Source organism: Cyanistes caeruleus, unplaced genomic scaffold, assembly GCF_971803275.1.
Source record: "Cyanistes caeruleus unplaced genomic scaffold, bCyaCae1.hap1.1 HAP1_SCAFFOLD_76, whole genome shotgun sequence".
Lineage (NCBI taxonomy): Eukaryota > Metazoa > Chordata > Aves > Passeriformes > Paridae > Cyanistes > Cyanistes caeruleus.
The window spans coordinates 647,379-664,110 of NW_028255888.1; the positions used below are offsets into that span (position 1 = coordinate 647,379).

General features: G+C 44.6%; 2 protein-coding genes across 2 annotated transcripts in view; one reads left to right on the forward strand and one right to left on the reverse strand.

Moving 5' to 3' along the window:
* Positions 1-16,732, forward strand: part of LOC147646881 (uncharacterized) — a 450,805-nt gene that overhangs the window by 354,929 nt on the left and 79,144 nt on the right. The gene's annotated exons all lie outside the window — the stretch shown is intronic.
* On the reverse strand, positions 5,112-8,174 carry LOC147646892 (uncharacterized). The gene has a single exon (XM_086872756.1). It carries the CDS (start codon positions 7,150-7,152, stop codon positions 5,293-5,295), a length of 1,860 nt encoding a protein of 619 aa, XP_086728882.1. The 5' UTR covers positions 7,153-8,174; the 3' UTR covers positions 5,112-5,292.

The window sequence follows — 16,732 nt, forward strand, 5'->3', positions numbered from 1 at the left end:
AAATGAAGAAAATAATTTCTTACAAACTGCCCTGAGTGAGGAGTGTGCCAAAAATTCACAGTGTGCTGACTCCTTTAAGGAGTTGCTGGAAAAAGAAACTCCTCAGACAAATCACATATATCCTCAAGCAGAATTACATTTGGTAAAAAATTGTGGTGAAAACTGTTGCTCCCAAGTAAGACCTTTGATTAAAACAGAATATAACTACATCAATGATGAAGATCTTGATCTGCATATAACCACTAAAGAAATCCCGTACACTGCTACTGCATTGGCTAAGTTAAAAAAGGAGTACGGGCGTCTCCCTCATGACTCAGAGACAGAATACGTATTCCGAGTGTCTCTCACAGGGGGAGATCAAATTCGATGAACAGAACAAGAAGCAAGTGGTTATTTGGGACATAGTGTTTTCTTAACAACAGGAGATAACCGCAACCCATGGTCCCTAACCCAGCGAGCTGCATATTGGCCAGGGGGACTTAACCCCCTGGAAAGGGGAGATCCTGTAGCTTTGGCTGGTTCCCCAGACCAAATTCTAGAAAATATTCATAAGGCAGCTTGTTTGCAAGTGATTCATGAAAGAAAATTAAATGCTGGTTATGAATCACCAATGTTGCTACCTGTGAATGCTAAAATTATGACCCCTTTAATTTGTGGTCTTCCAGAATCACTGAAACCTACAGCAATTCTCCTCGAAACAACCATAGATGATATCCTCGTGGGAGGAGATGAAAAAGAAGTAATAAAAAATAAAGATGCTGAAAAGAGTTACACTACCTGGGAAAAAGGATTGTTTGTAGTTATTCCAGCTCTCATAGAAGTAGGAAAAACTGCACAACAACAACCAATTGCATTAAAAGGCCCTTTTGAAGTTATGAAGACAGTCAGTACTGGGATTCCCCCCTCCAATGGGGTGGTCCAGAGGGCCTCAGTGAGAAAGTGGTATGCCCAGATTGAACATTACTCTAACATCTTCTCAATAACAGAAGGAGCTGTAAAAAATCAGGTGATACAAAAAACTGAGAGCTTAAGTAGCAGCCATGACAAACCTGACTTGATAATTAAAGAAACCCCTCCTAATATAAAAACAGAAAACGGTAGGCAAATTTCTAGTCTACAGTATTGGTGGAACTTGGGGGTGAAGAAAGGGGTACTGAAGGGTTTAATGGTTAACCTGCCGCTTGAAAAATTAAGTAAATTGGTCTCTCAGTGGCAGGATTCCAGCCCCATTGTACCAAGCACTCCACCTTGCCCTCAACTGATTCTGGGCAGTGGGCTGAAGCAACACCACTCACAGGTTCTGGACAGTGAGCAAAAACAATCAGGAAACTCTTGGTTCACTGATACCTCTGCCAAACGAGAGGGAGAGGTGTGGAGGTGCAGGGCAGTAGCCCTCTGTCATGGAGTTACTTTACCTTTAAGGGAGTTGGAGTTGCTGGGAAGTGCTTGGAGTCTTTTCTCCTGACCAATTATCGGTCATTGCTGAGAATTGACAGCAGTTTAGGCCATTGAAAAGTGGGATCAACTTGTGAACCCTACCTTAAAATGTAAAAGCAGAGCTCTCTGGGCTCTCTTTGTTTTCTGGCTGTGGAGAGTGGTGGAGCTCCAGGCCTCCCGTTCCCTGCCTAGGCCATGCGGCCGGGCGGGGATGGGGCCGGGCCTGCCCCGTCTCCCGGCCGGGAGATAGGGGGGCCTGGGGAAGGTTTTCCTCGGGCCCGGGCCGGACCGAGCCGATCTCTGGCTCAGCTGCAGGTTTTGCTGTAACTAAATTCACTAGAAACTGCCCAGTGAAGAAAGAGGGAGGCCCTAGACTTGCAGCGGGTTGGAACAGCGACCACACGCTCCAGAGCAGCCATGAGGAACCTTCCATCGCAGACGGCTCCAGCTCCTGTTCAGCAGAGATCCTCGAACCATCTACAAAAGCCTGGGCAAGATTTTAACTCTTTCATTACCCAGATGAGACTTGCGGATTAATCTTTTTATCCAGAGAGAGAGAGAGAGAGAGATCAACATGAAAAGAGACTTTATAAACTACCAGTGACAGGAAAGAAAAGAAGCTTCAGGAAAGGTAGAGAATTAAGAAGATGCTTTAATTAAGCTGAAATATCTCCCTGTTAAAACTATGGAGATGGACAATGAAGTCCTGAAAAGAACTCCTTTAATTCATGATATAAGATCCAGAGAGGAATAGTGTTCAAAGTGTAAATTTGAGTAAAGAGTAATTATAGTATAGTGAAGTACTGGGAGATTAAAAGCCTTGAGAGGCCATGAGAAAACTGTTGGGAGATTTGAAGCCCTGAGAGGCCATGAGAAAACTGTTTTCTGGTGAAGCTCACAGAAACAGATGAAGAAGACTTTTTTTTGCCTTTGAATAACTTATCCTTAAAAATGCTATCTCTAGATGCATGGCCCATACACACTTCAGAGTGATGTGAGAATGGGAGGGGTGAACTCTAGTAATAGCAGCTCTGGACAGCTAACATTAGGGCAATAGAAAACTATAACAAAAATAGTTTTCTTGTGAGAATCTCCATAAATTAACAGGAAGAAACTTCTGTTTCTCTATAAAGACTGGTGAACATACTAGCAAGAATTGGGACTGTTTTAACCATCAGAGTTCCAGAGTTTTTGTCTCTGTTGTCATGTGAACAAGAGAATAGTGGGTGGATAGGGGATGGAAAGGTTTTTCTGGAAGTTTATTCTGGTGTTCTTATTATTGTGGTTTGTCAATAAACTTTCTTTTTTTTCCCTTTTAAGTTGTATGCCTGTTTTGCTCTTATTCTAATCCATATCTCACAGCAAGAAGTAAGTAATTTTCTTAGTTAGTGGTTTAAAACCACGACACCCTCCACCTTTCCTCTGCTGAACAAATTGTTACTGAGGAAGAAAGCAGCACTCAGGATGCAGTGCTGATAGCTGTTTGGAGTGTTTTCCAGCGTGAGGCACAGAATACCTCTCTTGTCTGTATCTACACTAACTCCTATGCTATGTTCAAGGGATATACTGAGTGGCTTCCTTTATGGCAACAAAAGGACTGGGAAGTAAACAGAATTCAGGTATGGCAAAAGGAAAAGTGGCAAGAAATTCTACGCTTTGTGCTGGTAAGAGTGGGGATTATATCTTGGTTAGTCCAAGCTGAAGCTTTTAAAAGAACTACAGGAGAATATGCATGGGTATCCTTCGATGCCTTGGGGAAAGAGCATCGGATAAACACGTGCTGGATAATTCCATTGTTTTAATCTCCTGCCCCTATGTGGCAGACTCTGTTTTGTTTATTCTCTACAGAAGAATACCGAGGGACATGAAGATCAGATAAACCATGAACTTTCAGATTTAAAATAAATGCTGTAGCAAGGCCTATATTTAGTGTAATAATCACATACCATGATGTGAACACTCCTTTTTGTGCTAAATTACAAAACTAATGTTTTCCCTTCTTTCCTGTTAACTCAAGGTGATGATGTTTCAATACGCTGCAGACTGAGTACTGGATCCCATACTGAGCCTGTACACAGTCAAGTCGCCGGATCTCATGGCCAGGTTAAATCTTGTGAAACTTGGAATCAAGATTGTTGGCTGAATTTAACAGCTGTACAATTGTCCTCCAAAATTGTGTGTGGTAAAAACAATACCAAATATTGGGGAGAGCTTAATGTTCATGTTGTAATACCTACCACACAGCCACCAATTAGATTGACTCCAAAAATTTCTGAAACTGGACCCTATGTAATCAGGAAAACTGGCCAACAACAAATGCTATTTAATCCAGCATGGTCTATCAAACTGTGATGGATTGGCATTTAAGAAAACAAAGAGAAACACCTAAGGAAGTTCAAACCGCTGGAGCCTGATGGGAGTTTGTCTCCTAGCCAACAGCTGGTCATTTCTAAGAATTGACAGCAGTTCTTAACCATTGAAAAGTGAGACACCACCTTAAGACCCAAGCCTGGGAATTTCTTGGTCTCTTTGTTTCCTGTCTGTGAAAGGTAACTGAGCTTTAGCTGGCTTCCCGTCCCCGGCCCAGCCCATGCGGCCCGGGCAGGGGCTGGGCTGGGCCTGCCGCGGCTCCCGGCCGGGAGATGGGGCTTGCGGGGCTTGCCCCGGGCTCTGGCCGGGCCAGGCCGGTCCCTGGCTTGGCTGCAGTTTTTGCTGTGACTGAATTCACCAGAGACTGCCAAGTAAGGAAAGAAAAGAAGCTCTTGACCTGCTGTCACGATCCACAAGGTGGGATTCGTGATGTGGTTCTTTTAGCCGGTCTTAGAGTACAAAAGATTATCAGCAAACCAAGGACTTAAACAAGAAAACACAGTTTATTGAGTGCTCATCAGCACTAATATGCGATAGAGGGAAAGAAAAGAGAAAGCAAAGCATAAGGAAAAGAGAGTAAGGGGATTATAGCTACCAACGTCGAAGTTCACTCAGCCGTCCAACGACGCAGAGTCTTCTGTCTGTTGGGGAGATCTCAAAGGAAGGTAAGTTTGGGGTATAATTTTATAGTCTTTTGCAAAGCGAGGGGCGCAGGGCCAAAACCAGATGAGATTGATGATCATTGTGATGAATTCCATTGCGCAGGGAGCAGGTGTAGGGTACAGAGCGATCCATGTCTTGCAAGTCTTTGCTCACCAGCAGGAACAAGGACAAGGTGTTGTGGAAAACCCATTGCACCGGGTACCAGGCACAAACCTCTGCTCACCAGCAGGAATGAGAGCCATGAGTCGTGGAAAACCCGTTGTGCAGGTTACCAAGCCTCTGCTCACCAGCAGGAACGAGAGCAGTGTACCGTGCAACCACCTGCAAACAATCACTGAGCAAACATCCATCTCAGCTAGGCCCAAACCCCCAAACCAAGTCCCTTGTGATATTCAGGGTCTCAGTCTCTGTCCTTGAGACGGTTGTGAGACAGATGAGGGAATCTTCGGGCCGTCTCTTACACCACCCCGTGGCTCACAATCGTCGAGGTCTTTCTGCACGATGTTGTAGTGCTGCTGCAGAATTCTTCTCTGAAGTCTTCAGGACTCGTTACAGTTGGTAGTATATCCCAGAAAAAAACAGAGACAGATAGTAGGGAAAAGATAAGGGACAGAAAAAGGAAAAAGAGAAAATAAAAACAATAAGAAAATCAATATGCTGATTTCAAAGAAAAACTATTCCATATATATAATTTCAACTAAGACTTACATATTGGTTTCTTATCTTAAAACAAACAATAAATTATATTCTAAAATACACCATGATAAAATGATTAACCTCATAGTCACAATGTCAAATTATTTATTGTAGTGCCTGCATAATTCATCGAGTATCGATAACCTTAGGGGTATCAGCAACATGTAAAGTACCAATCATGTTGTGTGCATCCATTATGGAAGTCAATTGTGTCAACCTCTTCATCATTCTCCAATTCAGGATGTACAAAATTGCTGATAGAACAAAACCAAGTAAAACTAAAACCAAGAGGACGATGATGGGATGACACAATTTGTTCAAAACACCTGTAGCAGTTGGTGACCACCCAAAAAGAGTGTCCCACCACTTGCGTTCAGCATCTTTCCTTACTCTTTCCAGAACACGATGTATTCCTTTCACATTGTGGTGAACCGTAACTAAGGTCTTTTGTCCATCCTTTTTGATCTTTTCCAAAATTTCGATTAAATCCTGGTGAAGCAACAATTGCCTTACCAGAGTAAAGTTCATTCCAATTGGAGCAGGCACTAAACGATGAATCAAAGTGTAATTATATTGCAAAAGATAATATGAAGTAACTGGAGCTAAATAAGAAAAGTCACAACCTATAATCTCAGTAAAATTGCATACACAAAAATTTGAATGATTCTTAGTATCCACTACTATGTTTTCTACAAGCATACTATCACAAGCAGTTCTCAAGCATACACATCCATTGCCTACATACACAAGCACTGTTGCAGAAGTGTCATTAGGATGGATTTCAAAATGACAGATATTCTGTTCTGTGTCTAAACAAATGTCTTGAGCTTTGATTGCATTACTTTCACAGATAAACCCTTGTTGTTCCTGGACAATACAATTTTCTAAACCAACAGTTTGCCATTTCCCACCAATCTGACGGGCCCATTCCCTATGCTCTAAAGGATAGAGAACAGCTCCGTCATGATTCAGCCCCAGTGCAATGATAGGAAAGATTGAATGTACTGAAGCATTACGTATTGTCAACACAAAAGCTGTGGCTGTGTTTGTGGTGGGATCGTAGGTAAAATTTACCAAATTCCACCAAGATTGAAATTCCTTTTCAAAATCATTGGCATTGTCCCAGACTATTTTCCGAATCTCAGTGGGAAAGGTGCCTTCTTCACCCTCTCTGATAATTGATGCAGCAACTGACTGCATCCACAACTGGGCTTGAATACAGCTAAGAGCCAGAGAAACATTGTTTTGGGTAGCACTGAGTGCATCAATTATTAATTTGTGATCATCTACATTTACCCTTTCCCAATTTGGTAATATGTTTAATAGCAACCACTGTTGGGTTCCCAAAGCAGTTAAAGATGACCTCAGTGGTTGTTGTATTTTGGTCAAATCTTTAGTTGCAACAGCCAATTTATTCATCAATACTTCTGAATCAATACTATTCAAAATTCCTAGTCCTGATCCCACGACACCGGTTATATCTCTTGTCATCCGTTTGTGAAAAGAATTTCGCTTTCGCAACCAGGTTGTCCACCCCTCAAAGGAAGTTTGCAAAAAAGGTGAACAAGCTGGCTGAATCTCTGAGACATTGTTTTGCATTAGTAATTTAACTTGTTTGATAGACCATGCTGGATTAAATAGCATTTGTTGTTGGCCAGTTTTCCTGATTACATAGGGTCCAATTTCAGAAATTTTTGGAGTCAATCTAATTGGTGGTTGTGTGATAGGTACTACAGCCTGAACATTAAGCTCTCCCCAATATTTGGTATTGTTTTTACCACACACGACTTTGGAGGACAATTGTACAGCTGTTAAATTCAGCCAACAATCTTGATTCCGAGTGTCACAAGATATAACCTGGCCATGAGATCCGGCAACTTGACTGTGTACAGGCTCAGTATGGGATCCGGTACTCAGTCTGCAGCGTATTGAAACGTCATCACCTTGAGTTAACAGAAAAGAAAGGGAAAATATTAGCTTTGTCATTTAGCACAAAAAGGGGTATTCACACCATGGTATGTGATTATTACACTAAATATAGGCTTTGTTACAGCATTTATTTTAAATCTATAAATTCATGGTTTATCTGATCTTCATGTCCCTCGGTGTTCTTCTGTAGAAAATAAACAAAACAGAGTCTGCCACATAGGGGCAGGAGATTAAAATGATGGAATTATCCAGTGGGTGTTTATCCAATGCTCTATCCCCAGGGCATCGGAGGTTACCCATGAATATTCTCCTGTAGTTCTTTTAAAAGTTTCAGTTTGGACTAACCAAGATATAATCCCCACTCTTACCAGCAGAAAGCGTAGAATTTCTTGCCACTTTTCCTTTTGCCATACTGAAATTCTGTTTACTTCCCAGTCCTTTTGTTGCCAAAAAGGAAGCCACTCAGTATATCCCTTGAACATAGCATAGGAGTTAGTGTAGATACAGACAGGAGAGGTATTCTGTACCTCATGTTGGAAAACACTCCAAACAGCTATCAGCTCTGCAGCCTGAGTGCTGCTTTCTTCCTCAATAACAATTTGTTCAGCAGAGGAAAGCTGGAGGGCTACTGCCCCACACCTCCACACCTCTCCCTCTCGTTTGGCAGAGGTATCAGTGAACCAAGAGTTTGCTGATTGTTTTTGCTCACTGTCCAGAACCTGTGAGTGGTGTTGCTTCAGCCCACTGCCCAGAATCAGTTGAGGGTGAGGTGGAGCGCTTGGTACAATGGGGCTGGAATCCTGCCACTGAGAGACCAATTTACTTAATTTTTTAAGCGGCAGGTTAACCATTAAACCCTTTGGTACCTCTTTCTTCACCCCCAAGTTCCACCAATACTGTAGGCTAGAAATCAGCCTACCCTTTTCTGTTTTTATGTTGGGAGGGGTTTCTTTAATTATCAAGTCAGGTTTGTCATGGCTGCTACTTAAGCTCTCAGTTTTTTGTATCACCTGATTTTTTACAGCTCCTTCTGTTATTGAGAAGATGTTAGAGTCATGTTCAATCCGGGCATACCACTTTCTCACTGAGGCCCTTTGGGACACCCCGTCAGGGTGGAGAGTCCCAGTAGTGGCTGTCTTAGTAATTTCAAAAGGGCCTTTTAATGCAATTGGTTGTTGTAGTGTAATTTTTCCTACTTCTATGAGAGCTGGAATAACTACCAACAATCCCTTTTCCCAGGTAGTGCACCTCTTTTCAGCATCTTTATTTTTTATTACTTCTTTTTCATCTCCTCCCACAAGGATATAGTCTATGGTTGTTTGGAGGAGAATTGCTGTAGGTTTCAGTGATTCTGAAAGACCACAAATTAAAGGGGTCATAATTTCAGCTTTCACAGGTAACAAAATTGGTGATTCATAACCAACAATTAATTTTCTTTCATAAATCAGTTGTAGACAAGCTGCCTTATGCATGTTTTTGAGAATTTGGTCTGGGGAGCCGGTTAGAGCTACAGGATCTCCCCTTTCCAGGGGTTTAAGTCCCTCTGGCCAATATGCAGCTCGCTGTGTTAGGGACCATGGGTTGTGGTTATCTCCTGTTGTTAAGAAAACACCATGTCCCCAGTAACCACTTGCTTCTTGTTCAGATAATCGAATTTGATCTCCCCCTGTGAAAGACACTTGAAATACGTATTCTGTCTCTGACTCGTGAGGGAGACGCCCATACTCCTTTTTTAACTTAGCCAATTCAGTAGCAGTGTACGGGATTTCTTTAGTGGTTATATGTGGATCAAGATCTTCATCATTGATATAGTTATATTCTGTTTTAATCAAAGGTCTTATTTGGGAGCAACAGTTTTCACCACAATTTTTTACCAAATGTAATTCTGCTTGAGAATATTTGTGATTTATCTGAGGAGTTTCTTTTTCCAGCGACTCCTTAAAGGAATCAGCACACTGTGAATTTTTGGCACACTCCTCACTCAGAGCAGTTCGTAACAAATTATTTTCATTTTGCAAACTTTCAACTAAATTTTGTAGGGATTCAATAATTGCATTTTCTTCCTGCCTTCGTCTCGTGCGAGCCTCTACAGCTGACGTAAGGCAAGCTCCCAATACAGAACAAATTATGGTTTTATTACGGCCAAATTTGAATTTTGCCTCATGTTGCAGGGAGCAAATTCTATCATTTACATTTTCTAGGTTGTACCAATTATTTTGAGCCCATTCTTCCCCAGCTGGAGAGGGCTTAGCATTGTGTTTTGCTAACAAAGCAATGAATGCAGCTTTATCTTTTATACTAGAGTTTTCAGAGTGGTCACTCATGTTTGTGTGTGTGAAGGGTTCAGTACCACTACAGGGAGGTAAGACTTAAGTTACGCACAGACGCAGCCTTTGCCACGTCACCCTTCACGTCCCTGTATGGATGAAGAGACAAAAATCTGCTTGGGAGGCACCCCTTTATGTTAAAATTCAAGTTGTCTCTTTACTACACCAAGCAGTCAAAATTCATCAAAAACACATAACAGTACACAGAACCACTACAGGGAGGTAAAACTCACACTACATCAGACGCAGCCAACGTTGCGTTCCCCCCTGCCGTGGGTGGAGAGACCAAATCTGCTTGGGAGGCACACCTTTATGTTAAAATTCAGACTCTCCGCTACACCAAGCAGTCAAAATTCATCAAAAACACATAACAGTACACAGAACCACTACAGGGAGGTAAAACTCAGTCACACTACATCAGACGCAGCCAACGCTGCGTTCCCCCCTGTCGTGGGTGGAGAGACCAAATCTGCTTGGGAGGCACACCTTTATGTTAAAATTCAGACTCTCCGCTACACCAAGCAGTCAGCATATAAAAAACCAGTAAGTCCCACCTTTTGTACTCAAAGATCCCGTGTAAAATTCTGAAGACAGAGCCCTCAAATGAGTGTAGGGGTGCTTTTCACCTGGGCGTGTGCAGTTTGCGAGAAATTCGAGTCACCTCCCTTGCTTTCTAGACACTGCTCACCAGCATGGCAGGCTAGGTGCGGCTGAAGCGAAACGTCCTTCCCCTGATACAGACTGCACAACAACCTGCAACCCCTTCTGTCTCTCAGAATCCTGTCCGTGACGCCAATTTATGTCACGATCCACAAGGTGGGATTCGTGATGTGGTTCTTTTAGCCGGTCTTAGAGTACAAAAGATTATCAGCAAACCAAGGACTTAAACAAGAAAACACAGTTTATTGAGTGCTCATCAGCACTAATATGCGATAGAGGGAAAGAAAAGAGAAAGCAAAGCATAAGGAAAAGAGAGTAAGGGGATTATAGCTACCAACGTCGAAGTCCACTCAGCCGTCCAACGACGCAGAGTCTTCTGTCTGTTGGGGAGATCTCAAAGGAAGGTAAGTTTGGGGTATAATTTTATAGTCTTTTGCAAAGCGAGGGGCGCAGGGCCAAAACCAGATGAGATTGATGATCATTGTGATGAATTCCATTGCGCAGGGAGCAGGTGTAGGGTACAGAGCGATCCATGTCTTGCAAGTCTTTGCTCACCAGCAGGAACAAGGACAAGGTGTTGTGGAAAACCCATTGCACCGGGTACCAGGCACAAACTCCAGGCACAAACATGGCTCTCATTCCTGCTCACCAGCAGGAATGAGAGCCATGAGTCGTGGAAAACCCGTTGTGCAGGTTACCAAGCCTCTGCTCACCAGCAGGAACGAGAGCAGTGTACCGTGCAACCACCTGCAAACAATCACTGAGCAAACATCCATCTCAGCTAGGCCCAAACCCCCAAACCAAGTCCCTTGTGATATTCAGGGTCTCAGTCTCTGTCCTTGAGACGGTTGTGAGACAGATGAGGGAATCTTCGGGCCGTCTCTTACACCTGCGGCGGGCTGAGACAGTGACCACACTCTCCAGAGCAGCCATGAACAATCTTCCATCGCAGACAACTCCAGCTGCTGCTCCGGCAGAGATCACAGAACCATCTACAAAGCCTGGGCAAGATTTTAAGTCTTTCATCACCCAGATGAGACTTTCAGATTAATCCTTTTTTTCCAGAAAAAGAAAAATATAGTAATCAGCATGTAAAGAGACTTTATAAACTATCAGAGACAGTAAAGAAAAGAGTTAAGCTTCAGAAGAGGTAGAGAATAAGGAGATGCTTTAATTAAGCTGAAATACTTTTCTGTTAAAGTTATGGAGATGGACAATAGTGTCCTGAAAAAACTCCTTTAATTCATGACAGAGTATATAGGGAGGAATGGAGTGTTCAAAGTATAGATTTTGAGCAAAAGGTGGAGGAATTGTGATACAGTGAAGTGCTGGAACAGAGTGGGGAGAAGTAATAGTTGAAGATTTGAAGCCTTGAGAGGCAAAGAGAAAATTTCTTTTTTCCAGGGAAGCTCACAAAGACAAATGAAGAGAACTTTTGCCTTTGAATAACTCATCCTTAAAAATAACATCCCTAGACTCATGGCCCATAACACACCTCAGAGTGATGTGAAATGGGAGGAGAAAATATGATGACAGATTTCTGGACATCAGAAAAATAGAAAGCTATAACAAAAATAGTTTTCTTGTGAGAAACTCCATAGATTAGCAGAAGAAGACTTCTGTTTCTCTACAAAGGCTGATGAAAAGACTCTATCAGGAATTGGGACTGTTTTAAACACCTGAGTTCCAAACTTTTTTGTCTCTATGTTGTCATTTGAACAAGGGAATGGTTAAGTAGTGGGGGATAAAAAGGTTTTTCTGGAGGTTTATTCTGGTGTTCTTATTCTTGTAGTTTTGTTAATGAACTTACTTTATTCCTTTTAAGTTTTAAGCCTGTTTTGCTCTTGTTCTAATCCACATCTCATAGCAAGAAATAAGTAAATTTTCTAGTAATTTTTTAGTTACTGCTTTAAAACCACGACACTTTTGTAGTCTAAAAGGATTGCTCCTTTGAAAAAGAAGCCAAATTTTAAATTATAATTTACTTTTTCTCTCTTATTTTTTAAACCTCCTCAGGGCTTCATATAATTCTATTTTATAGCAAAAAGAACATTTGCCAAAAAGCTTTAAAACAAATAGCCAAGCACTGATACATGGTAAAATGCTGATCTTTTTATCTTTTTTTTTACCATTTCTTATCAGTGTTTTTTCTTCTTCTTTTCACTGCCATAGCATCACAAGTAAGGAGAAAGAAAAAAGGCCACAGTCCATCATCATTTTCATCATTTTACAGAAGTTTCTAAAAAATTTTGGGAATGAGGATGGGCAAAATCAGAACTACAAGAACAGGAGGCAACTGCAAGTCCCATCAGAAAGAAACCGGGATTTTCCTGGAAAAAAACAAAATGCAATAACATTGATAAACACAAAAAAAATTCCCAAATAAAATGAAAAATTTGGGCTCTCCCAGGCCTTGGTAACCTGTTGTGTTGGAATTTCTCCTATTCCACCTCCAAGTTATTCTTTTCTCTCGCACTGTATTAGGAATGGCGAGGAGTACGACACTGACTCCCTTGGCTGCGTTGTCCAAGAGAGCAAAGTTTATTATTCTTAATCTACTTTTATACACATGGTTGAGAAGGTCTGAGAGGTAAAACTCCCATTGCTCATTAAAGGTACACATCACCTTCATTGCTTAAGTGGAACACCAGCCCTCGACTAAACAACACCTGCCAATTGGTGTCCTTTAACAAGGACTGTTGGGATTCCTTCTTATGCTTTCCCAGGCCAGAGAGAGAAGCCTGTGTGACTCAGTTTCACACAGGCTCTGTGCTCCCTGCCTGCTTTCAGCATCCATATGCATCCAGTGCATTTGGTTGGAATGTTATCCTTTCTTTCCCTTCTTAAAAATGCTTTTTTTCCCAGTTCCTTTGTGCTTGTTTCTACTGTGATTTCCCCATTTCCAGCACTATCCAGTATTTTTCTGGATCTGGATTCTCTCCTGCCTCACTCCCCGCTGTCTCAGACACCTGAAATCCCGCCCCCAAAAAAATCCCCAAAACTCTCAGAAGACTGGATCAGCACAACTTGTATCAGCACCATCACCAGAGTGTTCCTCGACAAACAGGCAGATTATTTGGGATGAGAACCCATCATCCAGCAGATCCATGAATTCCTCCAATGTGGAGCTGGAAAAAGCTGCTAAAATCAGGATTTTGCCATTCTGGGAGTGTTTTGGAGCCCAGGTTTATTCCCATGGGGAATAAAATCCTTCCTGGTTTGAACCAATCCATTTGGAAGGCTGCACATGGCTCACCTGGGCTGGGAAAAAGCAGAAAAATCCTGGATCACACACCTGAGGGAGGGGTCTGTTAATCCTGGCTCATCCCACAAACTTCCATTCCTCAATCAGGGAAGGATGGATTAGGGAAATCCCCCGTCCAGGAGCACCTATGGCACCTCCCAAAAAAACATTTCCTTCTTTTTCCAATTCCAGGAACCAAATTCCTGGATTATTTCCCATCAGGAAATGGGGTTCATTAAAGATCAGGTTTTTTCCCAGCATTCCGGTCTTAAGCACTCCAGCAATTCTGCTATTCTCTATCCCAGGTGTGATTCAGAGGGTTGGGATCTCCTGGAAAAGGGGATTGATGGTTTCTTCCTTGGAAACCCGAGGCCTCTGGTCCTGGCACATCCTGGCATTCTCACCTCCCTCAGATAAACCTGCTCCAATTTGGAGCTCCAGGGAAGCACCAGAGCAGCCGGCTGTCAGGAACAAGGCAAATCAAGCCTGGGGGCTGCTCATGGAGCTGGATCAAGATGCACCTGGGAGCCCTCAGCAATCCAGCCAGCACCACATGGGCAGGAGGACACAGACGGCGCTGCCAGGCTGGGACAGGGCTTGTGGCTTCAGCACAACCACCAAAGGCCAAGGGGCTTCTGGCCATTTTCCCTGCACCACTGCACACCTGGGCAGCTTGCTGAGCACAAGCACCCTTTTCCCCCTCTTCCCCTATGCCCTGCAGACCCTGGGCAGCAAAAGAACAGTCTTGCAGTCTGTTTATTAGAACACATCTTTTATTTATACACTACAGAAAAATGATAAAAGAACAGTCTTGAAATAAATGGAGAATGCCTGCTGGATCAGGTGGCCACAGCAGACAGAGCCTCCCAGATCAGGTCCCTGTGGAGCTCCAGCAGCACAGCCAGGCACAGCCCCACGGACGAGGCCGTGTTCTTTTCCCAGCTGTGCATCTCTTTAAATACCTTCATGCAGTCTTTGGTTATTTCACTAATGGTGTGGGTGGGATTCTTATTTTTCTTTTTGAGAATTTCTTGGAAGGCTTCCTGATACAAAATGAAGGTGCCATCACTGATCTTTGATGGGATAATATCTTCCTAGTGTTTTTTCAACTGCTTTATTTTGGTTTCTTTACGCTTTGATGGCTTTTGAATTTTTTCCTGTGGCTGCTCTTCTGTTTTTCTGTTAGTTTGTAATCCAATTGAGGCTTGTTGTTTTAACATCAGATAGCATCTCTTGTCACTGATTTGTTTTGCAGTTTTGGATGGGATGTGTTCAGCAATCAGTTTATTAATGTTTTTATTACCCTCATATTGTTTTATTAGTTGGATTAGCAGATTTTCCTCCTCTTCACTCCAGCATTTCTTGTGGGCTCCTCTTGCTGATGTTTCTTTTGGTCTCATGGCTTCTAGCTTTTCCTGGTTTCTGACTGCTGGATGTGCAATTCTTTTATGTTGTCCCAGTCCAATTTTAGTTTGAAAACTCATCTGGCATACATTGCAGGGCCATTTTCCTGGGGATGGTTTTTTTATTTTACCTTTGCATTTTGGATAGTGGCAGGCAATGCTGTGAAAATTTGTATTTTCCAAATCACATTTGGTGCATTTAAATTTGCATTCTCTAATTCCATGTGCTCTGAGTAAATGTTCAATTAATCCAGGCATTTTATTCGTTTTAATACCGCAGCACGGGCAGGGTGGATTCTCATCTGGAACTGATATGACAGGGCAGTCTTCTGATTCCCCATTGTTTGGTGGTTGAATAGTGGTTTCCTCTGGCTCTGATAAAACTGCTGCTTCTTCCTGGGTGGGTGGGGATGTGGCAGTCTTTTCCTGGCTCTTATCAATCCCGTTATCATCTAGAGATAAGCAAGTCATTGTATCATCACAGTACACATCAGGGTATTCCTCCAGCCCCTCCCGCCCCACACAATGGGCATTACATTCTTCGGCACAATGCATCGAGTTGTAGAACTCCAGTTTTAAACTTTTCCAAACCTCCCTTCCCAATTCTGAGGGTTTAAAATTTGGGTTTTGTGGCGATTTTATATACCAGTCTTTAAAATTAGTTTGAGTCGCCGTGGACACACGGAGTAGCTTTAAAGCCTTTACCGTGGTGCCGTTTCAAAGTAAAACTAAGTCCAGTTGAGGGAATATTGACTAACAGCACCCCCTCAAGCGCTGTCAGCTTTGCCCAACTTGACCGCGGGCTCGGTTTCAGGCAGGGAGCTTTTAAGAAGCTTCTGCCGATAACTTTTCGACGCAAAATCGTGAAACTGCACTTTGGGTGGCGAGTCCAAAGGCAGGGAGGCAGTGAAAAACACAACCTCACTCACACTAGGGCAGAAATCAGCTAGTTACCCTTGCGGGTATCCAGCGGGACCACGAGGAGGTCTGATTTCAGCGGCTAGGCCCAGTTAGGAATGCAAACTTACCTCTGTTAAGAGTCATAGTGACTCGACTCGAGTCGCCGGCAGAGGCGGCGAGCGGGCGGCCGCTTGCACAGGCCGGCAACGGGGCGTCCCCACCCCGCGGGAAGCAGACACGGCACCAGCCAGCAAGCGGCACCTCGGGGCGGACAGCGGGGAAAAGGAAGCAGGCGGAAGCGGGCGGTGGGACGCGGCTGGAAGCCGCCGGCCCCCGGCGTGACTCGACTCGAATCCCCGGCAGAGGCGGCGAGCGGGCGGCCGCTTGCACAGGCCGGCTCTTCGGCGCTCCGCGCAGGTCTTTGGCCCCGGGCCCGCCTCCGGGGGCTCGCCGGGCGGCCCCGCCCTCTGACGTCACCCTGCCTTGGCACCGCCTTCCGGGCTTGCCCCGCCCCCCTGCGGCTTGGGTTCGGGCCGCCGCCGTCGGCCCCTCCCCGCCCACGGCCCAGGCGGCTCCTCAAGCGGCCGGCCGCTCGGCACCGCGACAACGCCTGCGGGGGCTGAGGAGCGGGCCGACGGGGCCGCCGGCGGCTTGAGGCTCGGTCTCCTCCCTTTCCGAGGAAGCTTTCTCGCCGGCTCTCTCTCGGAGGCTTTCGCTCCGACGGCGGCTTCCTTCCCGCTCGCCCCCGGCCGGCCCCACCGAAACCTGCAGGCGGACGGCAGCCCCGCTGACCGAGCCAGCCGGGCAGAAACCGAGGCGGGAGCAGGGCCGCCATCTGCTCGGGCCCAGACGCGGGAGGGAGCGCCGCCGGCTTCTGAGGGCTCCCTCCTTCCCTCTCAGGGAGACGCGAAGGCGGCGAGGCGCTCAGGCCGATGGGGGAGAGCCGCTCGACGCGTCACACGGCGGCCCGCCGGCCGACAGCAGGTCTGCCCAGCCGCCGGCCGACAGCAGGTCTACCCAGCCGCCGGCCGACAGCAGCCACCAAAGGCCGCTCGCGTGCCACTGGGCTCCACCCCAAAGGCCGCCAACTGCCGAGGGCCGCT

Excerpts from the sequence above, each read along its gene's own strand:
- LOC147646892 (XM_086872756.1), bottom strand. The coding sequence starts at position 7,152 with ATGACAAAGCTAATATTTTCCCTTTCTTTTCTGTTAACTCAAGGTGAT.